The sequence below is a fragment of the Sylvia atricapilla genome, chromosome 12, assembly GCF_009819655.1.
Source record: "Sylvia atricapilla isolate bSylAtr1 chromosome 12, bSylAtr1.pri, whole genome shotgun sequence".
In the NCBI taxonomy this organism is placed as follows: Eukaryota; Metazoa; Chordata; class Aves; order Passeriformes; family Sylviidae; genus Sylvia; species Sylvia atricapilla.
In genome coordinates, this window is record NC_089151.1 from 1606383 (window position 1) to 1630877 (window position 24495).

Below are 24495 nucleotides of genomic sequence, written 5' to 3' on the forward strand. Positions count from 1 at the left end.
AACCTGGCCCTGAAGTGATTCCTGTAGCTACAAACACTTGGCTGTTTCACCAAAACACAAACACCACGGATTTCCCTAAAGGGATTTGTTCTCCATATCCTCAATCAATTCATCTTTTCAGAGACAAATTACTGTACAACAGCCAATTTTGGAGATATTTGACTTGGAAATTAACTCCTGAAGCAGACTGGGTGGAAACATTGTTTCTTATCCATTTAATTCCATCCTTTTTTATCCCAGACACTTACACCTGCTTAAAATCTGCCAGTCAGGCTTTAGAATGAATTAAATGAGCACAATTAATGTTAAAAAACCAAAAGCTCTTTTCACCTCCAGCACACAGATCAGGGGGTGCAAAACAGCCAGTGTGTGCAAGCATCCCACGGATCTGTCCCTTGGCTTGTGTTCCCTTTGGGAAACTGGATGGGAACACCACTGTGATATCCAGCAGCCACTGCAGGAGATGGGAATGGCTCTGGCTCCTCAGTGCTGCCCAATTCGGGGCTCAGAGCACTCCAACCTCAGCTGGACCCTGCTCAAAGTCTGATCCTGGAATGGTCTGGGTTGGAAACACCTTGAAGATCATATTCCAACCCCTGCCATGGGCAGGGACACCTTCCACCAGTCCAGGCTGCTCCAAACCCCATCCAGCCTGGCCTTGGACACCTCCAGGGATCCAGGGGCAGCCACAGCTTCTCTGGGCACCCTGTGCCAGGGCCTCAGCACCCTCACAGAGAAGGATTTCTCCCTGATATCCCATCTCACCCTTCCCTCTGGCAGTGGGAAGCCATTCCCTGTGTCCTGTCCCTCCAGCCCCTTGTCCACGGCCCCTTCAGGCCCTGAAGATCCCAGCTCTGATTTCACACCCATTAACAGGGGAGGTGCTGCCTGCACACACACACACTGCTAATTCCTCCTCCTGCTGTGCTCAGCATCTGCAGTTGTCTCCTGTAGGACACAGGATGAAGCCCATGGCACATCATCCAGTGACAATGACCCCTGTGCTAGGACAAGCTGCCCTGGTGTCACCAAAGCAGCACTGGGAGGGAGCAGACACCACTGCAGGGACCTCAGAGGGAAAAAACCAAACCCCAAAAGGCAGGACAACAAAGGACAAGAATTGTGGCAAAGGGGATTGTCCTAAATCCTGGAGAATTCAGGGGCATTCCCATGGTGTCATTTATTTGCAGGTCAGCTTAGAAGAGGTGACATCACTACGGGGTTGTGTCACCCTCCAACGTCCCCGTGATTTGCCACTGCAGGGTTTGTGAAATAGCAATTTCAGGAATTTAGAAGAGCAGCAGGGCTGTCAGAATGTGCCAAACCCAGCTGCAGGGAGCTCCAGTCCTGTTTTCATCCGTGTGAATGTCATCCAGTGTGAAAAGGTGATGAGGCTGAACCACTGCTTTATTCTGAGGCTGTGGATTAACCAAAACCTCAGAAGAAAGAAATGGTTCAGCCTCATTAAATTCCTTCCACAGCAGAGGAAGGAATTGAACTTACAGCTCCTATTACGTATATTTAGATTATACAAATATATCTGCACACACAAAACATTCCAGCAGTGAATCATGTGTTCAAACACTTGTGTACAGGTAATATTTAAGGATACTTGTACAGTTTAACTTGGAATTAGTAAGTGAAAGTGTCATTCTTTAATTAAACTTGTCAAGCTAAAAACCCTTCAATAAAGGTTATATTTTGCATTTTTTTCGTTTCTTTCTTACCAGAAATCAGGTTTAGATTATCTCAATCAGGTTTAGCATCCCAGAATGGTTTGGATGGGAAGGGACCTCAAAGATCCTGTTCCACTCCCTGCCATGGGACACCTTCCAATATCAAGGGCTGCTCCAACCTTGGACACTTCCAGGGATCCAGGGCCTCCACACCCTGACAGGAACAATTCCTTCCCAATATTCCATCTAAATCCTGCATCCCTTCAGCTTAAGGCCCCTGAAGGTGAGAAGGGCTGGGCTGGACTCTCTTCAGAGGTCTCCAGAGGAAGGTGGATCCTTACCCCTTCCCAGGAGGTGGCAATAATTCCCCTTTAGCCTTCGCCAGTGGCTTGTGAGGAGACGGTGTTGGAGAAGGAGAGGGAGAAGATGAGAAGGACCTTGACCTGGAAAGGAAGGAGACATCACTCAGCTCAGGCTCTGGGATTTGCAGGAGCTTTTCCTGGCTCTCAGGGCATTCAGCCACCACTCCCTCCACCCCAGGAAATCTGCCCTGAGCTTCTCCTGGGTTTGTATTTGGACTCTGGGCAACAAAACTTAACTTCTGTCATCAGGCAGTGGGAAAAGTAGGAAATGGACGGAAAAATGGGATTAGCTAGGAAAGAGGCACTCCAGGTATTCCACAGCAACACCTGAGGCTGTCTCCATCCTCTCTATTCTCTCCTTAGGGGGAATACAAAGGAAAACAAAGTAGGATTTTGAGTTCTATGTTTATCACTTTATGTCCTGTAACTCCTAGAGCTGTTCATCCTTAAAACAGCAACAAATCCAAGAGAAACCTGGGAGAAAGACGAAAAAATACACCTGAACTTAATATTGACCTGTAATTTCTGGAACACAAGCAGAAGCTTTAAGTGGTGCGTCCCAAAGGTGCCAGGGAAGGGCAGGAGCTGTTTCCTGAGCCCCTGAGCACACTCCACGTGCTGCTGTCGGGGTGATTCACCCCAGTGCCAAGACTGGAAGTGCCTTTGTTGCAGCCCAGTGCCTCAGCAGCCTGACTCCTGTGTGACAGCTCCTCTGGGGACAGCTGAGGGTGTTCCTCACTCTGTCACCTCAGGGAGAGGCAGCCAAGGGTGTCACCCACACTGGCACTGTCCTGCCCGGAGCGTGGATGGATGGAGAATCTGCTTCCCGGGTGGAATCAGCTCCCAGCTGAGCTTTTCCCAGGAGAATGCAGTCTCCAGAAGTGACAGTGTGTGTGTTCTGTGCTCTGCCATCACCTGTGGGATCTGCTCTGGGTACCTGTGTGGCTCCAGCTCCTATCTAAGGAGCCAGTTCTCCTACTATGGATATTCCAGACTTGGGAAACTGTCTGCAGGGGCAAGGAAGTTGCAGAGGAATAAATCTTAATCAGCATGGGACACGGGATTGCTACTTTGAAGTGTCAGGGCTATCACAAGACTTTAAACTGCTTTAATAAAGAAACGGCCTCTTGAAACAGAAAATTCCAGCGCCACAGAAACGAGACGCTGCTGAACTTCTTCCAATCAGAAAATGCAAATGATGGGAATGCTAATCCACCACAGGCATGGGAAAGAGCCCAGCCACAAGAGCGCTGCACCCGTGGGTGGGAGCACTGGGGAGAGGAGGGGGTGGCTGACAGATCTCCTTCACCCGACAGCCACCGCCGCCCTCCCAGCGCTCGGAACGCTTTTGTTTCACCGGAGCAAAAAGGAACTGTCAGGAAACGTTTGGAAACCATCCCACCGTTGCTTCCCAGTCCCAGGAGTCACTACCTGGACCTGCTGCCTGAGAAAGAGCTGTGCCTGGAGGAGCGACTGGAGTAGGAGCTGTAGGAGGAGGATCTGGAGCGCGAGCGGGAGGAGCCCGACCCAGAGTAGGTGGATGAACGAGAAGAGGACCTGGAAGAGAAATATTAAAACTCAGAGCTTCTTGAAAAGAGAAATATTAAAACTCGGAGCTTCTTGAAAAGAGAAATATTAAAACTCGGAGCTTCTTGAAAAGAAATATTAGAGTTCAGTGCTTCCCGAAAAGAAATATTAAAATTCTGAGCTTCCTGAAAAGCCCCCAAGGTTTTGTTTCCAAAGATGTTTTACCCAAGTTCTGCTCCAATCCCCACCAGCTTTCTCCTTGGGGAACTGTCAGGATTTACAGCCTCTCCTCAAATCCCCTTTTTCTTTTAGGGAGGATCTTGTTGCTACTCTCTTTGCACCCTTAAACAAGCCTCCCTTCCTTTAATTACCGATTTTCCATCCTTTTTGGGAGCTGCTTTCACATATTTTGTGCCTTTTCACTGGACAATCCCCTGACAGATCACCTGACCGGGTGCAGTGATCCCAGCAGGAAAATCTGCTTCAGGAGGGCTCTGCCTTTTAGATGTCTATCTCCAATTCAACATGTTCCTCATTCCTCCTGGATGCCTCCCCCCTCTCTCAGGAGCTTCAAGTTCAAGCAATTAAAGGAAATTGATCCAGTTTGTGCCTCCAGGCTCCCAGATTCAGAGAGTTTCTTTCTGAAAGGTGGTTTTTATCTTATTTTTGGGTGGTTTCCAAGCCTCGTTCCAGCCCTCCAAGGCTCTATCAAACCTCCACAATCCCAGTTCTCCCAGTAGCATCAACCTGCTCTTACTGGAGCGAGCTCAACTCCTCCCTCCATCCATCCCAGAGCCACCAGGATCCAATTTTAACAGCTCCCAGTTCTTGTTGCTGCTCCTGTCGAGGTCAGTTTTCACCTCAGTGAGCTGCTATCACACAGACTCACGTGCTGGTTTAACTGGGCAGAGACATCTTGGCACCTGTGCTAAACCAGCACACTGCATCCAGCTCCAATTCACTGCAAAAGTGACTTTTCCAAGGATTTGCCTTTTCCTGATCTCCCAACAGCCACAGCACAGCTCCCACAGCTCCCTGCTTTTGCTTTGGTTTCCACCTTGTTGTGTGTCTCCTGAGCAGCAAAGCCTTGGAGACACCAAATATAAAACCATGGAAAACCATCAGCTTCCCCAAATATAAAACCTGGAAAACCATCAGCTTCCCCAAACATCAAACCATGGAAAACCATCAGCTTTCCCAAATAGAAAACCATGGATAAGCTTCCCCAAATATAAAACCATGGATAAGCTTCCCCAAATATAAAATGATGGAAAACCATCAGCTTCCTCAAATATAAAATGATGGAAAACCATCAGCTACCCCAAATATAAAACCATGGATAAGCTTCCCCAAATATAAAACCATGGAAAACCATCAGCTTCCCCAAATATGAAACCATGGAGAACCATCAGCTTCCCCAAATATAAAATGATGGAAAACCATCAGCTACCCCAAATATAAAACCATGGAATGGTTTAAAGGGATGCTTAAAGGATCCTTAAGGATCCTCCTCCAGCTGCACTGGGCAGTGACACCTTCCACCATCCTTGGGGTGCACGACCTCTCTGCACAAGCTCCTCCAAACCCCTCGACACCTTTCCCTGGCTGTGAAGGAGCCCCAGTGCCACCCCAGGAGAGGCTCTCACCTGGAGGAGCCAGAGGCAGACGCTGAGGAAGCGGAGGTTTTCCGGCGCCTCCGTGCGCGGCTGGGGGACACGGAGAGCCCCAGTTTCTTTTTGGGGGATTTGGATCGGCGCCAGGGATCCTTCCACTCGTCGGCACGTTTGGATGGAGCACTGCCCAGAGCTGGGGCCTCCTTGTCCTTCTTTGGTGCCTCGGGCTGGCGGCTGCAAGAGCAGGAGGAGGAGGTCAGCAGCCGGGAATTTGGGGGGTTTGGAAAGGCAGGAACATGAGAGATAGGGTAAAATCCCAGAAATTATATATATATTGTAATAAAATGTATAAATAAATACACAGGAAAACAAGAGGGAGGTCAGCAGCTGGGAATTTGGGGGTTTGGAAAGAAAGGAACATGAGGGATGAAGTAAAATCCCAGAAATTATATATATATATTATAATAAAATGTATAAATAAATACACAGGAAAACAAGGGGGAGGTCAGCAGCTGGAATTTTTTTTTGGGGGGGTGTTTAGAAAGGGAGGATTTGACTCATGGTAGGATTTTGACTCATGGTTTGACACTAAAAATCATCTCAGTGATCAGAAACTTGTAGGAAGACTCCATGCTGTAAGTAATTAAAGCTGCAATCACATGTCATCATTAGTGTGCACGCTGTAAAAAAGAAACCCAGATAATTCTCCTCCTCATCTCAAAGGTGACAAGATGAACATGAAGGTATTTAGTTACAGGAATGCCTAGCAGAATTTTCATTAATTAAGCCCTGGAGCTTCCTATCATGGGTGCTGCTTTTTGTGTGTTACTGAAGCAGACAAAACACGAACACAAAATATCAAAAGGAAGAATTCTGAGATCTTCTGGAAACCATTTTCACAAGAGACACAGGGCAAAATACCTTGAAATGATAACTATATTATAATAAAATGTATAAATAAACATATAGGGCCACGGAGTTCATCCTTCCATGACTGATTCCTTACAGCTCCTCATCTCCCCTGTGGGATTCCAGTTTGGGGTGATCAAGTGTCAGAAGGACTCTCAGTCTGTGTACCAGTGACAAACCAACAAATTGAATGAACTCCTTTGTCCCCCTGAGCTCCCTGTGACCTCCTGGCTGGTTCCAGGCTCAGCTCTTGGTCTCCAAGATCTGGACACAAGCAAAAGGGAAGGGAATGGGAAATGTGCTCCTCCCCAGAGCAGCACAGAGCTGGAGTCAGCACCAGGGCTGGAGCACTGGTGTTCCCATCACCAGGACACCTCGTGGGGCTGTCACAGGCACAGTGACCTCCTGTCACCCTTCCAGAGGGGACACTTCCCTCCCCAGCTGGCCATAAACCAGGCTGCTTCATCCCTGGATTATCCCTGCCTGCTCAAACCCCACCAAACCAAGTGCCCACGAGGCTTCACTCTCCATCTCCTCCCTTCCCTTTGTTTCATTTCCCTTTTTTGGCTCTCCACGTTTCTTTTCTCCTCTCCAACCCTCTGAAAATAATTCAGGGCCCAACTTTTCAGCACCTGCACCAGACACTTCCTTTAAGCACTCCAGGATGAGGTTCTTGAGGCTGAGACTTTATTACCTCTCTTATCTCCGGGTTATTGAAACTGGAATTTTTCCTTGCCCTCGCTCTAACCTGCACTCAGCTCCTCAATTACCTGCTTCTAACCTTCTCCCTGGGGTTTCAGGCTGAGTTTATGAAGGATGAAAGCTTTCTGAAGTCTCCTGCACTCAGCAAATTAGCAGGACAATGATGCATTTATTCCTTTGCTCAAAGCAGTGAGTTCCCTGGGAATTTGGGGAAGGAAAGGCCCCTTCCCCGTTGGGTTCAGCCAGTACCACCCCATTACTCACAGCACTGAAGCAACCACTCCCCACACAACTTCCTCTACCTTTTGGAGATAAAAAAAGCCACCTCTGAGTTTTCTAATAATCCCAGGAACACTCCAACAAACCCCAGGATAATGAAAGCTCTTGGTCAGGAGCCTGTCCTTTGAAGGCTTCACACCTCACAGAAGCCTCATCCCCTCCTTTTTGGCACAGTTTCCTCTTCCCCAATCCAGCACTGGGATGTGCTGACCTAAAAATCCAGCATCTGACTCTTTCCTTATCTCTGCTGATGTAAAAGCAGTTTTACTCTTTGTCCCACAACTCCCTTGGAATATTCAGAGGAAAACCCCTCCTTGCACCTTCACCCCTCCCACAAATCTCATTCCAGGGGAGAACTGGATGCCTCCATCCCAAAAGAGAAGTGCTGAGTGCCTGGGGAGGGAGTCCCAGGCAGGCTCATGGCTCAGTTTTATTCCCCAGCAGCCCCATTCCACCCTCCTCCTTTCCCAGAACACTCTGTTTAACTCAGCATGGAGCATTTGCAGTGCATCGCTCAAGTTTTCCAAGTTACAGCCACAATTCCATGAGTATTTCATCCTGCAGGAACACCACCACTCGGAATATGGGGTTGAGACACACTGGAGCTGTTCTTTATAACCTGATAACATTAAACAGTCCAAGCTGGGCTCAAATGCCTACAGATTCATTTGGAATTTGTAGAGATTTGAACTCAGCTTGGACTCAAATCCACTTGGAATTGCCAGTTTGACCTCTGGAATATCCTCAAATCAACCAAATGCAGAGAGAGAAGGAAAGGAGGACTGGGAAAAGCCTCCACACCTCGCATGAAGCAGCAGGACAGAGAGCAAGGAAAGGGAGGATAATGCCCAATATCCTGATCCAAAGTCCCTTCCCATGGGATTGCAGCCTGTGAGCTTTGGGAGATGAAGGGGGAATATTCTGCTGGCACAGATGGGCAGAGAGGCAGCTTTATCCAGGATAAAACCTCTGGAGAAGTTTCTCCTGCAGCGTCCAAAATGACAAATCTGGAAAGCAGCAGCTGGGTCAGGGCAGGTTTAGGTGGGATATCAGGAAAAATTCTTCTCCCAGAGGATCTGGGCACTACCCAGGCTCCCCAGGGAATGGGCACAGCCCCAGAGCTCTGGGAGCACTTGGACACTGCTCAGGATTGGATTTTGGGGTGTCCTGGGCAGAGCCAAGCATTGAGCTGGAGATCCCTGTGTGTCTCAGGATATTCCACAAGTCCATGAAGTAATGAATGCCCTCGTGCCTCTCCAGGCTCCACTCCCTCCTGACCCAGCTTTCAGAAAGAAAACCATCCTGCAGGATTTATTCTCCCTTAAAACCAACTCAAATCCCCATCCAACAGCACATCCTGGGAGCTGGAACAACTCCAGCTGAACTCCAGAGCTCGGGAGCAGGGATGACTCTGCAAGCAAATCTCATTTACTTGCCACCTATGACCCAGTTTGATGCAATTCCCTCGGGATGAAGTCACTTTCTGGAGGAAAGGTTTGCAAAACCACAACAGAAAGTCTCCTTTTGGGGCGTGCTTGGCTTTTTGACTCAGCACTAAATGCTACAGACAAGGAAGATGCTGCTCCTGTCAGGACAATTTCAAAGCCTTTCCTCAGAGCTTCCAACGTGTGGCATCAGCAAAGAAACTCATTCAACCTAAAGCTGGGGTCTGATGCTGCTGGACTCGTCTTCTCCAGTGGAATTCAGGAGGCAGAATGGAAAATGAGCTGGAGCAGGTCCCCAAAGGAACATCCCAGTCACAGCCTGGACAAGTCCCACGGCTGGGAGAGGAGGAGGGAGGAATTCTCCTCACTTTCACTCTTACAGCCAGGTCATTTTGGGCTGGAGCTGGGGCTTGGTGCAGCTCTCAGCTCCTTAATTCAAGAAATTAAAAAGTAAGGATGTTTTACTGCTGGTTCAGAGAGATCAACCTGCTCACAGCAAGGGCTGAGCCATGGTGAAAAGGAGGGAAGAATTCCAGGGCTGGTGAGCCCTGGGATCAGCTCAGGAGCTCACCCTCAGATCAGCTGCTGGCAAAGCTCACACACTTCAGCACACAGAGTGGCCAAGAACTCTCCTGTTCATCCTGATCTTTTTCACCAAATTCCGATTTTTAGGAAACAACTGAAACATTTCAGAATGAACTCCTAAGTCTCTTCTGCAAGGTTTTAAAAAAAATTAATTAGAGGGAAGAAGAGACAAGACAAGAACGACCAAAAGCACCTGAATTTCCACCCAGAGCCTCAAGAATCACTGGGGCAGCAGCTTCCAAAGACAATTTTACCCTTATAACAACTGAAAGTTTTCTTTTCCAGAAGGAACACGCTGCTGCCCATTTGGCTGGAATGTAATGACAGCAATCAGGAGGAGAAGGGAGAGGAGCAGCAGAGGCAGCTCCAGCTGGCAGCACCCCTGGCGTGGCTCAGCCAACTCCCAAAAAAACCTGCCTCCCAAAAAAAAACCCAAAACCCCTGTGGGCTGAAGCACGTCACTGAGGCCAACAAAACTTTGGAGAGGGGGGGAGGAAAAATAAAAAAAAAAAAAGAGCTGCCCAAGCTCTTTTTTAGCTCAAATTCTCCTCATGTATTATGCAAATGCTGCCCAAAGCACTTCTAATCCTGGAGGGGAAAATGAACATCCTGGGGAAAAGTGCTTCCTGTCCTTCCCCATGCCCTGGGCCAGGGAACCAAAGCTTATCACCCCTGGGCACCAGTGACGTCAGCCTGGCTCCCGGGGCTGCTCTTCCAGCTCAGCTTTTCCTCCAGGAGGAAAGTCCAGGGATGATTTAAGAGCCTTTGTGTTTCTGGCAGGAAGGTTGGGATTGCGTCAGCAGCGCCAGCGCCGCTTTTCCTTCAGTGGCAAAGTGGAATTTTCCAGAGGAAGTGGACTCGAGGAATGACTGCAGCCATGTGCCAAGGCAGTCGGGAAGGGACCAGTAATTGCTGCAAAATAAATTCCAGCAGAGTGCAAGCACGCAGGAACTTTTCCTGTCTTGGAGTAATGGAGAGGGACAAGAGCTCTGGAAAAGCCACCTACGTGTGTCCAGGACAGGGAATGCTGGCCTTTGGAGCTGCTGCCCATCCATCTTGGTGAAATATTAGCAGGGAAAATGTTTTTCTCAAACTGTTTCCATCTGAAGCTGAGTTATCAGTCACTCCAAAAAAAAAAAAAAAAAAAAAAGGAAAAAGAAAAAAAAGGCAAGGATTTCTTCAAAGCCTGATGGGGAGAGGCTTGGAAATTAAAGAGTGGAGATACAATCTGAACCTCCGGGATGAAATCATCCCAGCAGGGAGATAAAGCTATCTGAGATGGCATCTCCCCTAAGGGCTGAGCATTTGCTGCCTGGAGCCTCCTCTCCATGAGCAGGAGGCAGAGATCCTGCCCTGGAATTACCTTGTTCCACTCAAATCCAGGCTGGGGGATCTCCCAGTAACCCCATCTCTGAAATGCCAAAGAAAATCACATTCCTTGGGATGCACATGTGAGTCACTCACTGCCCTTCATCTCGATTTAGGGTTACAAAATCCTTCTCCTGCTGCTGGGGAAGTGGAGGCAGCAGCTCAGGAACCACAGGGACCAACAGCAATTCCAGTCAGCAGGAACTTTTTTGAGGACAACTTGGAAAGCTCGGTTGGATTCACAGACTTCATCATCACGGAGTCATGAAATGGTTTGGGTGGGAAGGGACATCCAAACTCATCCAGTCCCTGTGCAGGGACACCCTCCACCATCCCAGGGTGCTCCAAGTCCCATCCAACCTGGCCTGGGGATCTTCCAGGGATGAGGCAGCCACAGCTTCTCTGGGCAACCTCCATCCTCAGAGGGAAGAATTCCTTTCCAATATCCCATCTAATCTGGCAGTGGAAGCCATTCCCTGTGTCCTGTCCCTCCAGCCCTTGTCCCCAGTCCCTCTCCAGCTCTCCTGGAGCCCCTTTAGGCCCTGCAAGGAGCTCCAAGGTCTCCCTGCATCCTTCTCTTCTCCAGGTGAACATTCCCAGCTCTCCCAGCCTGGCTCCAGAGCAGAGCTGCTCTTATCACCGACCTCCCCACAGTCCTGGGAGCAGAAATGAAAGCAGAAATGAAAGCAGAGCTGTCTAAGCAGGTTCCATGGCTCCAGCTGGCAGCTGCACCACAAAAAACGGGGATGTAAACAAGTTGTTATCGTGTTTCTCACAGCAGAGCTCCCATGCAGGGCACTGGATTGAGATTCCAAAGAACTCTGGAGTGCCACTGGATGTGAAAAGAAGGGAATTCCTTCTCTAAGCAGTCCTGGAAGAGCTGGAGTGTGCAGGAGCAGGAGTCCAGCTCCAGCTGGAGGAGATAAAACCCTTCTCAGCCTGGGAAACCCAACAGCCCGGGGTCATTGGCTTTATTTAACTCCCTGCATCTGAGGAGCGTCCCAGGGAGGTGCAGAACAAATCCCTGCCCCTGGATGGAGGCTGTTTTCCCCCCTTCACTCATTTTTCATGGATACAGGACTAAATCAGGGCATTCCAGGGTTTTACCAATGCCCAACTCCAAAACCAGCAGGAGCACAGTGCCTGCTCTTCCTCCTGGTGCAGGACAAGTGGGAACAAATGAAGGATTTCTTCTAGGAAATAACTGAGATTTCCACAGGGAAAACTAAGAGGATCCCAAACCCACCATCCTCCCACCTTCAGGCAGCAGGATGAGATGCCATCATTAAGCCTCCCAAAACAGACTGACAGCCACTTTCCTTCAGAGCCTTTACAACCAAAAACAGGGAACAAATCCAGCTGGCAGCACTGGGAGACTACCAGAGGCTCTCAGGAAAGACAACAAAAGACAACAACGACCCAGGAACACTCAGAATTAGAGATTCGTCCAAAAAAAACGAGTTCAGTTGCCTTGTGGTGCACACACACCACCATGAATCACTCCATTTGCATTCCCTTCTTTTTGCCACTCCTTTATCTAATCAGGCTCATTCCAACACTTTCTGACTTGCAGGCCCTGGATAACCTGCACTGATTCCAGAGCCTGGGTTATCCTGCTCATTAACGTGCTCAGAGATTAACAAAGTCAACTTGAACCAGCCTGAGAAAACAAGACAAGGGTGAGCACAGCCAGGGGATCACGTAACCTTTTGTCCTGGAATCTGCAGCACCTCACACTCCAGGTGACACCTCGGGAGCAGCTGGGAAGGAGCTCAAGGTTGCAGGTTGGAAAGGTTTTATGAGGATTTCTGAGTTGTCCTCTCTGACTTTTGCTGTCAGTTGTCCGAGTCCCCGCTCACAGGGTCATTTTGGGTTTTTTTATAGCTGCCTAAGTGCTCTCCATTAATAGGTTTTAGTCCTGATGGAGGGAACTTCCTTCCAAAAAAAGTGTGGTGTGCGTGATGATGTGTCAGACACCGCTCCTTCCTGACACCTTGAGAGCTGCTGTCACCTCCTGGGAACATCTCTGAGGACAACAGCCCCTCCTTCTTCTTCTCATCCTACCTGGCACTGGTGTTCCATGGAATTGAACAAGAATCCCAGAATCACTGAAGCTGGAAAAGAGCTCTGAGCTCATCAAGTCCAATCTGTAACCAACCCCCACAATGTGCCACATCCCGTCCTTCCTTGGACACCTCCAGGGATGGGGACTCCACCATCTCCCTGGGCAGCCCATCCCGGTGCCCAGCCGCTTTTTCCATAAAGGAATTCCTCCTGATGTCCAACCTGAGCCTCCCCAGGCACAGCTTGAAGCCTGCCTGGTCTTTGTGGGAAGAGCTTTCAGCTCAGACATCAGGACAAACTCCAGGATTGGAGATGACAATGTCTCACTCCAAGGCTCATTCTGACACGCTGCTCCCCAGCAGAAATTCCAGCACTCCCTGGAGAGGAAATCCAGGTGGGAAAGAAACCATTGCCCATCTCAAGGACCTTCTTCCTCCCTGCTTGGTCAGCAACACTGAGCACCACCCCAGCTGAGGGGGCAGCAAAACTGAGATTCCTTCTTCTCTCTGGTGGTTCCAACCCCTGGCCCTGCACAGAGCCCCCAACAATCCCACCCCTGGGAGCGTTTTCCAAACTCTCCTGGAGCTCTGGGGCTGTGCCCATTCCCTGGGGAGCCTGGGCAGTGCCCAGCACCCTCTGGGGGAAGAACCTTTCCCTGATATCCCACCTAAACCTCCCTGACACAGCTCCAGCCATTCCCTGGGTGCTGTCCCTGTCACGGGGACATCAGTGCCAGCGCTGTCCCTTGGGAATGATCTCCTGAATCTCCCTCAGTGCTCTGGGAATACAACAGGCCCCACAACACCGGGTTGCTTCATGAGCTCCAGGAACAGATTCCCTCAGATGTCAGTGGGATAAAGGCCCATGGCAACAAGAGAAAGGATTAAAGTAAATTATTTCAGTGTGCAGAGCCTTTGCTCCCAGCCAAGGGTCAGAACATCTTGCATCTCTCTAAGTTTCCTCAGAGGACATATTTCATGTCACTTCTTTATCCCTGAAGCTTTGCACAACAGGGAGCTCCAGCAGCAAGACGGAGAGAAAAAGGAGGAATTTTGCACTCAGCAAAAATCAGGCCCAGCCTGGGGCATCAGAACTCGTTCTGGGGATGGGAGCAGGAGGACAGACAGCCAAGTTATCCCTCTAATTGATCATAAAGTGTCCTGGCTTGTCTGAGTGTTTGATGCCTGAGGAGGGAGGAGGAGGAGGAGGAGGGGGAGGAACAGTTTTACCAGCAGTGCAATCTCAGATTTTAAACTTCTTGGAGCGCTCATCTTAAGCTTGGGGAAAAAAAAACCCAACCCAACCCTTAAAACAGCAATTGCAAATTCACAGAATCAAGGAATGGTTGAAGTTGGAAGGGACCTTAAAGCTCATCTCATTCCACCCCCTGCCATGGGCAGGGACACGCTCCACTGTCCTGGGATGCTCCAACCTGGCCCTGAACAGTTCCAGGGATGGGGCAGCCACAGCTCCTCTGGGCAATCAGTGCCAGTGCCTCCCCACCCTCACAGGGAAGAAAATCTCCCCACAATCCAATCTAAACCTCCTCTCTGCCAGTTTGAACCCATGTCCCCCCTGTCCTGTTACTCCATGCTCTTGTTCAAAGTTTCTCTCTCTCTTTCTTGGTGGCTCCCCAGAGGTACTGGAAAACAATTTTTTCAATTCCTTTGAAAAAGGCCAATCCACGTGTGTCAATGCCACTGAGCCCAAACACTGCAGCCTCTTCTTTCCAAAGGTTCAAGGAGAAACACTTGTCCCTGAATGCATTTGTTAAACTTTATTCCTCCTCAGCTCCATCACCAGCAATGCTGGGAACACTTCTGGCTTCTCCAGAGTTTAGCCTTAAACTCCTGTGCTGTTTAGAGATCAGGTTAAACCTTCCTGCTTCCAGCAGAATGGAAAGGGAATTTGTTCCTGTGTTCCTGGCTATTTGCTGTTTGGGTTCTCTCATCCCTTGACCCTGTAGGTCCTGGTTTGTTCCTTCCTCCAGCTCCTGTGGGAGCCCTGCACTGATGGAGCGACCTGGATCGACCTGGAATTACCAACATCCTCAGCCCTGCCTTAGGCAGAGCTCAGTGCTGCTTGCACCACCTCTGTGGAGGAGCTCTCCAAGCTTCATGGAGGAGCTCTCCAAGCTTCATGGAGGAGCTCTCCAAGCTCTGTAAAGGACCTCTCCAAGCTTCATTGAGGAATTCTCCAAGTTATGTGGAGGAGCTCTTCAAGCTCTATTAAGGAGCTCTCCAAACTCTGTGCAGGAGCTCTCCAACCTCAGTAAAGGAGCTCTCCAAGCTCTCTGGAGCAGCTCTCCCAGCTCAGTCAAGGATCTCTCCCAGCCCTCTGGAGCAGCTCTCCCAGCTCTGTAAAGGAGCTCTCCCAGCCCTCTGGAGCAGCTCTCCCAGCCCTCTGGAGCAGCTCTCCCAGCCCTCTGGAGCAGCTCTCCCAGCCCTCTGGAGCAGCTCTCCCAGCTCTGTAAAGGAGCTCTCCCAGCTCTCTGGAGCAGCTCTCCCAGCCCTCTGGAGCAGCTCTCCCAGCCCTCTGGAGCAGCTCTCCCAGCCCTCTGGAGCAGCTCTCCCAGCCCTCTGGAGCAGCTCTCCCAGCCCTCTGGAGCAGCTCTCCCAGCTCTCTGGAGCAGCTCTCCCAGCCCTCTGGAGCAGCTCTCCCAGCCCTCTGGAGCAGCTCTCCCAGCCCTCTGGAGCAGCTCTCCCAGCCCTCTGGAGCAGCTCTCCCAGCCCTGTAAAGGAGCTCTCCCAGCTCTGTAAAGGAGCTCTCCCAGCCCTGTAAAGGAGCTCTCCCAGCCCTGTAAAGGAGCTCTCCCAGCTCTGTAAAGGAGCTCTCCATGCCCTCTGGAGCAGCTCTCCCAGCCCTCTGGAGCAGCTCTCCCAGCCCATCAGGCAGCAGGGCTGTGTGGGCCCTGCAGGTGGCAGGAATGTTAATGGGCAGCCGTGGCATGAGGCAGCTCTCAGCGCCACCCAGAGAGGCTGGACCTGCCAAAAGCTGGGATCCAGCAATTAGGGAAAGCCCAGAGTCTATAAATAGAGGCAGAGGTGTGTGCTGTGGCACTGCTGTGCATCCTGCTTCCCAGGAAGTGCGGAGTAACCCCGGGTTTGACACGTTACACAAGCTCGGGAGCTGCTCCATCCCAGGACGCCAAGGCTGCTCCTCTGGAGCTTGACACGGAGGTTTCTGGAGAAAAGGTGAGACGGCTCGAGCCACTGCACTGCCATGAGGAAGTTGGGAGCTGGTCTCAGAGTGACGTGGGACACAGCCCAGGTGACAGCACGAGCGTGACAGGGACTCCTGGGGAAACTCCGACTGACACATGAGGGATGTGCCTTCCAGAAAGCTGGAATTATGCTTTCACTTGTTAAAAAGCTTTCTCAAAACTTCTTTCTGCTGGTTTGTTTTCTCCACAGACAGCCAGAGCTGCAGAGCAGAGGGATGGGGTCATGTTGACATGGATGTCCACCACGGGAACTGAAATCCCATGGCAGGGGATGGGATGGGCTTTAGGGTCCTCACCACCCTAACAGGGAAGAATTCCTTCCTAATATCTCACCCAACCCTGCATTTCCTTGAACTTAAGGCCATTCCCTCTTGCTCTGTCACTCCATGCCCTTTGAAAAGTCCCTCTCCACAGCAGACTTAAAAAAAAAGCAAAGAGGCGCATCAGAAACTATTTTTGAATGACCAAGACTCATCTCAAGGAGTCCGTTTTGGACACACAAGAGGCATCCCCAGCTCCCTTGTGCCAGAGGGAAGCAGGGAATCTGTATCCCTTGGATGTTGTCAAGCCCATCCCTGGGCTCTCACGTGGTTCCACGGTGTGAGACGGATCCAAGATTGCTGAGCATGGTCACTGCTCCTCCCCAGCACCCTCTGGGCAGCACTGGCAGCCCAAACTCTCCCAGGAGAGCCCAGCCACAGGACTCCAGGAGTGCCAAGGGAAGGAGCAGCCAGCAGGCCCAGCCTTGGGTCACGGTGACTGTCACCGACTCGTGACCTTGAGCTGTCAGGCAGGTGACAACACTTTCATTGACATCATCCCCATCACATGGGTCTGGACAAGATCTGTCCAATCCCTGAGCCAAGCAGAGCACCAACCACCGGGCAATGTGGTAATTAAGGTGCACAAATCGTGGTAGTTAAGTGAAGATTATAATTAAACGGAACATGTAATTATAGAGTTTCTATAACTGCTCTGGAGCTGCTGCTGCTGCTCCTCCAGACCGTTCTGAAACTGTCACTTCCTCTTGGGAAAGAGGGTCAAAAATCAGCTAACCTTTCTGTTATGCAGATAAAAGTTCTGGGTCGGATTCAGGACTAAGCCCTGCTCCCACCTGAAACCACCTGACTCCACGTGGAGCCTCATTCCTGGCATTCTCAGCCCTGCTCTTCATTGATCCAACCCTTCCTCATGCCCAAAGTGTTTCACACCTTCCTCCAGTGCACAGGAACAGCACAGACACCAGGCTGCAAGAAAAGCTCCAGTGGATCTTGGGGAACAGCTTCCCTGCATTCCCTTTGCCCCACACATTCCTGTGTGTCCCCAGGGTGCTCCACATGCTGTGGGAGTCTCCTCCCTCTGCCACTCTTCCCAGGAAACGGTTCAGCAGTTTTCCTGGAGATCATAAAACCGTGGAATGGGTTGGGTTGAGCAGGACATTAAAGTTCATCTCATGTCACCCTCCCCTTGCACTAGACCAGGTTGCTCCAAGATGTCCCTCTGCAAAAAATGTGCTATTTTTCCATGATTCTGAACCAAACGAGGTTGTGACAGCAGAACTTCCATTCCACTGGGATATTTATCCAGTGCTTTACAAATATGCCTCAGACAGAGGAGCCTGGGAAGGCAGGGTACATAAATCATTGACAGAGGAACAAAACAGGAATCACATTCCTGCACTTTCAGTCTGTCTGGTTCCATTTTCTCTTTCATTGCAGGTCACGACCAGGATTTCCACAAACAGTGAGTGGTCAGAGGAAACAAACCTCGTGCTGCAATTCCCCTGAGCAGAGACTCACTCCAAGGACAGCTCCTTTACCTTTTCCAGCTGTACTTAAACCTCCAGATACTTTTGCTATCCACAAACTCCCAAAGCCACCCTGCTTCTTGTGACAGACATTTCTCAAGGCTTCAAAAAGTCACACCTCCAAGAGAACCAGCCTGAAGAGTGCCTCATCCTCCCAAAACCTCTCCAGCCTGAAGGGAAGAGGCACGAGCCGAACACTCCATCCCAAAGGACCAACACCTCCATCCCAAAGGATGAACATCCCTATCCCAAAGGATGAACATCCCCATCCCAAAGGATGAACATCCCCATCCCAAAGGATGAACATCCCCATCCCAAAGGATGAACATCCCCATCCCAAAGGATGAACATCCCCATCCCAAAGGACCAAAAACTCCATCCCAAAGGATGAACATCCCCATCCCAAAGGATGAACATCCCCATCCCAAAGGATGAACATCCCCATCCCAAAGGATGAACATCCCCATCCCAAAGGATGAACATCCCCATCCCAAAGGATGAACATCCCCATCCCAAAGGATGAACATCCCCATCCCAAAGGAGCAACACCTCCATCCCAAAGGAGCAACACCTCCATCCCAAAGGATGAACATCCCCATCCCAAAGGATGAACACCTCCATCCCAAAGGATGAACACCTCCATCCCAAAGGATGAATAACCCCATCCCAAAGGACCAAAAACTCCATCCCAAAGGATGAATAACCCCGTCCTGAAGGACGGAACATCCCCATCCCAAAGGATGAACAACCCCATCCCAAAGGATGAACATCCCCATCCCAAAGGATGAACATCCCCATCCCAAAGGATGAACATCCCCATCCCAAAGGATGAACATCCCCATCCCAAAGGATGAACATCCCCATCCCAAAGGATGAACATCCCCATCCCAAAGGATGAACATCCCCATCCCAAAGGATGAACATCCCCATCCCAAAGGATGAACATCCCCATCCCAAAGGATGAACATCCCCATCCCAAAGGACAGAACATCCCCATCCCAAAGGACAGAACATCCCCATCCCAAAGGACAGAACATCCCCATCCCAAAGGACAGAACATCCCCATCCCAAAGGACGAACATCCCCATCCCAAAGGATGAACACCCCTATCCCAAAGGAGCAACATCCCCATCCCAAAGGATGAACATCCCAAAGGATGAACATCCCCACCCCAAAGGACGAACATCCCCATCCCAAAGGATGAACATCCCCATCCCAAAGGATGAACATCCCCATCCCAAAGGATGAACATCCCCACCCCAAAGGATGAACATCCCCACCCCAAAGGATGAACATCCCCATCCCAAAGGATGAACATCCCCATCCCAAAGGACGGAACATCCCCATCCCAAAGGATGGAACATCCCCATCCCAAAGGATGAACATCCCCATCCCAAAGGACGGAACATCCCCATCCCAAAGGATGGAACATCCCCATCCCAAAGGATGGAACATCCCCATCCCAAAGGATGAACATCCCCACCCCAAAGGACTCTCCCGCTTTCAGGGTCAGGTTACACACGCTCACTGTCACTGACGTTTTGGCTCCCCTTAGTGGCCACGAGGCTCATTAACTTTCCTCAGCAGCTCCTCCCATTCCCGATAACGCCAGCCCGGATCCCGCCGCACTCACCTCGGCAGCAGCGGCGACCGCGGCTTTGCCTTGTCCTTGTCGCGCTCCCGGTCCCTGTCCCTGTCGCGGTCCCTGTCGCGATCCCTGTGCTGCCTGTCCTTCTCGTCCCTCTTGACCCGTTCCCGCTCCCGTTCCCACTCTTCTTTCCGCCGCTGCCGCTCCTTGTCGCGCTCCCGTTCCCGCTCCCGGTCCCGCTCCCGCTGGCGCCGCTCCCGCTCCCGCTCGCGCTCCCGCTCCCGTTCCCGCTCCCGCTGCCTGCTCTCTCGCTCCCGCTCCCGTTCTCGCTCTCGTTCCTGGGGAAAAGAGAACACACAACAGGGAAAAGTCGTGGTGATGCTGCGGGAGAGCTCCTGACAAAGTTTGGGAATGGCAGGAGTGACATCCGCCCTCCCTCGGCAAAGGATTGAGATGGATGATCTGCAAATCAATGACAGGGAGATCAATAATCTGGAGATCAATATTCTGAGATCAATAATCTGGAGTTCAACACTCTGGGCATCAATAATCTGAGATCAATAATCTGGAGTTCAACATTCTGAGATCAATAATATGGAGTTCAACACTCTGGGCATCAATATTCTGAGATCAATAATATGGAGTTCAATACTCTGGAGATCAATATTCTGAGATCAATAATCTGGAGTTCAATATTCTGGAGATCAATATTCTGAGATCAATAATCTGGAGTTCAATACTCTGGAGATCAATACTCTGGATCCTGGACACAAACACAGCATCATATCCCACACAACTTGTTGTTTTCAAAGGCAACACTTGCCTGGATTGATTTGGTTTATTAAGCTCATTAAATAAATGTATTGATGTTTATGAGTCTTTCCTCTCGTTGATGATCATTTCTATAACCAGCTAATTAACTTTGCAAACGAGCAGCAGGAAAATAATTGGCCACGTGTGTGGCCACAGCGAGGCCCAGCTCCTGTCTGGGCACTGCTTCTGCAGAAAACAAGGATTTAGAGCAAAGGAAAAGCTACTTTAGCAAGGATTTGATGGAAAGCACTGAAAAGCTCCCCCCTGAGCAGCACTGGTCGGTTTGGTCGCTGCTCCAGAGGCACAAAGTTTGCATGAAGGAAAAAGGAAGAGCAGGGAAAGGGTTCAGAGCCTTGTTTTCACCCAGATCCAGTGTGACACCAGCCAACTCCTGGGATTTCAGCACCTGCCTGCTGCTTTCCTCAATCCCAACAGGCTGGAGCCTCTGCTGGTACACAGAGGACACCTGCCCAAACCTAATCCTCTTCTTCCCGAGAATTAACAATTTCCTCATCCAGGTTCTTTCCTGGAAACTCCCTCCCCTCTCCAAGAATGTCCAAGGATGGGCAAACACTGCTCAACTGTTCTGCTGAGGAGCAGCCAAGGAGCCTGAGGAGGAACCAGCTTCCCATCTCAAGACACGGGATTGGAAAGGTTGGAAAAGACCTTTAGATGATCAAGTGCAACCCTCAGCCCAGCACCACCACCAAGGTCACCCCTGACCATGGCCCCAAGTGACACATCTACAGGTTTTTTGAACACTTCAAAAAAGTGTGTGGGGACTCCACCACTTTCCTGGGCAGTTTTTAACAATGCTTTACACACTTTCCATGAAATAATTCTCCTAAAATCCAATCCTCTCCTGGTGCAGCTTGAGGCTGTTCCCTCTGCTCCTGTCCCTGTTCCCTGGGAGCAGAGCCCTCTGGCTGTCCCCTCCTGTCAGGGATTGTGCAGAGCCACAAGGTCCCCCCTGAGCTCCTTTTCTCCAGGCTCAGCCCCTTTCCAGCTCCCTCAGGATTCTCCAGCCCCTTCCCTGGACACGCTCCAGCCCCTCCATGTGTGTCTTGGAGAGCTCCAGGTGTGACCTCAGGGGACAATCCCTGCCCTGGGGCTGTGACCATGCCAGGCCTTCTCAGCCACTGTCAACCTGCACTCCACTTCCTTTTCCATCAGCCAGCTTCCCAAACCTCATTCCCAAGCCTGGAGCGCTGCTTTTGCCCTCGTGGTGCTGGAACAGAACATCCTCCCACCTCCTCACCTCCAGCGTGCTCTGTGCTGTCATTAAACCAAGATTTAACTCTTTGAAAACTCTCATTTCAAGCACTGCACTGGAAACGTGCCAAGGCCCAGAAGAACCTGGAAGAAAGTCGGGAAGGAAAAGGGGGAAGGGGGAATTTCCTTACTTACTCTGTAGTTACGGTAGGGATCGGGGTCTGTGTACTGAACCCTGAAATTCTCATACTGCCCACCACGCCAGAAGCGCTCTATTTCATAGTCATAATAGGGATCTGCATAGGGATCAAGCCTACAATGAAAAACAGGGAATGTTAGAGAGGGAAATGGCACCTTGGCACCCCAAAACCTGCGTGTTCTAGGTCAGCTGTGACAACAAAACCACCCTGGATGCAGCGGGGCTGTGCAGAGATGTTTATTTTCTACACAGCCCAACTAAACAGTCTTTTTTTTTTTTTAAAGTGAGGCTTATCAGAGAAAAGCACAAACCTTTCTTGATAAACACCAAAAAAACTGGAAAAAAAAAAAGAAAAAAAAAAAAAAAAAAAAAAAAAAAAAAGAGCTACCAGAAATTCAGCCTTCAAATCAATGTGGTGCAAACACAGAAAGTGCTTTTGAAAGCCCCTGCAAAGGGAGCAGATGTTCTGCCTCATTGATGGGGAGCTGGGATTGCTGCCCATGCACTCACAGCTCATCCCAAACACTGGCAGGGGATGGAGATCCCTCAGTTCCCTGCCCCTGGAATTTTGGGTGCCACGAGAACAGGACAGGAGCTGGTGCTCAGCTTTCCACAGGGAGAAGTGGAGCTTTGGGGACAGGTCAGCAACACTCTGCACCTGGAATTACCCCTTGGAATGGAGGCACCACTGCTCCAGCTGATACTGTGCAGTGGGAATCAGCTGCTGGACTGCTGAGCACACACACAACTGCAGAATGAAGGATTTTGGGGGAGGAAAAGGATTGAAACTCCTCCCTCCTTAAAGCTGCTTCCTTCATTTCCTGATTTCTACAGACATTGTTTGATGGCTTTAATTCCCCAACTCAACAACATCCAACCACCTGGAGTGCAAATATCCACTGTGAGGATGGGGAGGTGGGTACAGGGAATAAAAAACTTCCAGGGCCACAGAGGAGTCGGTGGCAGAGCTGAGATTATACAGCAAGTGCTCCCAAATTCCAGATTATCCATAATGAGACACTGATTCATTAAAAAAAAAAAACAAACAACGAAAAAGGAATAAAGGGTCACTTTTTGCATTTCCCAAGTGCCAAATCACCTAAACCAGGTTAAGGTGTAGGTGCTGCCCTGTGAGTCAAGTGGTGCCTATATTTCTTTCAGTGCTTTCAAATAATTTAGGATTTCTCTTTTGGATTGAAGCAGCAAACCAAATGAAGGAGAACCAGGATTTGGGATGCTTCAGCCAGCAAAAAACTCCTGATGCCAACCCCAAGCCAGCCTGGATTCAGTGACATCAGGTGTTCAAAGAGACAGAAAAACATCTCAAGCCACACCAGAAAGGAAAGTTTACTTTTTCACACAGCCTCAAATTTCCCCTTCCTATAATATTGGTGGAGTTTTATTTTATTAAAAAAAAAAAATAGCTGCTGTGTGTTTGGGTCATTCAGTGCTTAATTAATTAGAAAATAATTGGTATCACCCCCAAATAATCCAATATATCCATTGAGTCAGCTGCTGAGGGGACAGTGGTCAGTCTGTGGCCTCGGAAGTTTGAGGAAGTGCAATGGCAAAAAAAAAAACAAAAAACAACAAAGGCAAAGGAAAATTTTCTTACAGTTGTAACAGTACTGGAATCAAAGACCTGCTTACCCATAGTTAATGTTTTCTTTGATGTCCACCTCCCTATAGTTATTCAAAAAAGAAAAAGGGATTCGTGAACTACTGAGACAACTCCACATGTCACAAAGACAGTGCTGAAAGCATTTTCCACATCCCAGCTGCACTTCCAGTGCTCACTTGGCTGCAAGGTGTCCAACTGGGCAATAAATTGTGTGTGGGGGGGAGAAAAATCAGCATTTTCTACAGTTTACAGCAGCACATTCGTAACTTTTCCCTTCACACACAATGAAGATATTTTAATGCCACAGGGTTCTCACACAGCCTTGAATTTTCAGGAATTCCAGTTGTTGGATGACTTTTATTTAATACTGGTTAGGTACAAAAACCACTTTTTTATTTTTTCTGGACTCTATAAAACCCAGAGCTGTTTTTAACAATTCCTACCTCAGAGAAAATGCTGCTGGTGCATTTTATAGAACTGTCACAAAAGAAAGATAATGGATGAACAGCCCCCAGAACTTTGGGATAAAGCCCAGGTGCCTCTGAGAGGAACACAAGGCACAGATCCAGAGCTAATTAAACTCAGGAAAATATTAATATTTAAGAAATTTCTTTTCTTTCAGGCTGCAGAACTGAGGACAGGAGTTTTTAATAACTAGGGAAGGAATTGCCAGAGCAAATCAAAGAATATTGAACCCTTAATCTACTCCTTTCCAGAGATTTTTTTTGTCATTCATCCACTCTGAAATAAACACAACTAAACCTTGCAAACCCTCTGGGAGTGGAAATATTTCCATTATCTGTCCATGTAGGAAAAACAGAGGATGCACGAGTGAGGAGACACAAATTCACCTGTATTCCTGCAGAATCCAAGCCTCTTTCCCAAAAATCCTCTTCTCATTCCTTTTCTTGGCTCAAGAACTCCCAAACAATTTCCCAGAGCCGAGTTTGAGGTCTCCAACACTTTTAAATTTAAACCTTAAAACCCCAACCACCTGAACACTTAAATTTAGGGTGCTTGTTGTGGCCAGGTACCAGCTTTGCTTCTGCCCAGTTTAACTGGGACCAGTTCAGGTGTTTGCTGCACCAGGAAGGTTCAGCTGGGGCCATCAGCTGCACACTGAACCCTCTCCAACCTCACAGCCTCACCTTGGGCAGTTTTAAAGCCTCATGGCTGGGATAATACAAAAAAAATTAAAAAAGAAAAAGAGGAAAAAAAAAAAAAAAAGCTAGAAGAATGCACTGGTGTGAGGGAGGCAATGCAGAGCTGGAGAGAGCCCAGGAGGGAGCAGAATTCCAAGGAGATTGGAGGCAGGGAGGGTTCAAGGAGACCGGGAAGGGAGGTGAGCTCAAACCGGAGGCGGCTCGACTTCTGAACTTCCCGTTTCACGGAAGCTGTTCCCACATTTGGAGGTGACATTCCCTCAGTTTGGAGGGATGGGTGAAGCCCAGGCAGCCTCAGTGCACTGCACTCCCACCCAGTTTTCCCTGGAGCAAAGGCAG

General features: G+C 49.6%; 1 protein-coding gene across 2 annotated transcripts in view; it reads right to left on the minus strand.

Moving 5' to 3' along the window:
• ZC3H18 (zinc finger CCCH-type containing 18) overlaps positions 1 to 24495 on the minus strand; it is a 47127-nt gene that overhangs the window by 8819 nt on the left and 13813 nt on the right. The window contains exons 7-12 of one of the 2 annotated variants that reach the window (XM_066327459.1): positions 23023 to 23055; positions 21369 to 21486; positions 19194 to 19486; positions 5212 to 5412; positions 3470 to 3595; positions 2018 to 2119 (exon numbers count right to left, since the gene is read on the minus strand). In XM_066327459.1, the coding sequence (XP_066183556.1) occupies positions 2018 to 2119; positions 3470 to 3595; positions 5212 to 5412; positions 19194 to 19486; positions 21369 to 21486; positions 23023 to 23055 (873 nt within the window). The remainder of the gene's footprint in view (positions 1 to 2017; positions 2120 to 3469; positions 3596 to 5211; positions 5413 to 19193; positions 19487 to 21368; positions 21487 to 23022; positions 23056 to 24495) is intronic. The other variant, XM_066327460.1, reaches the window with a different exon arrangement.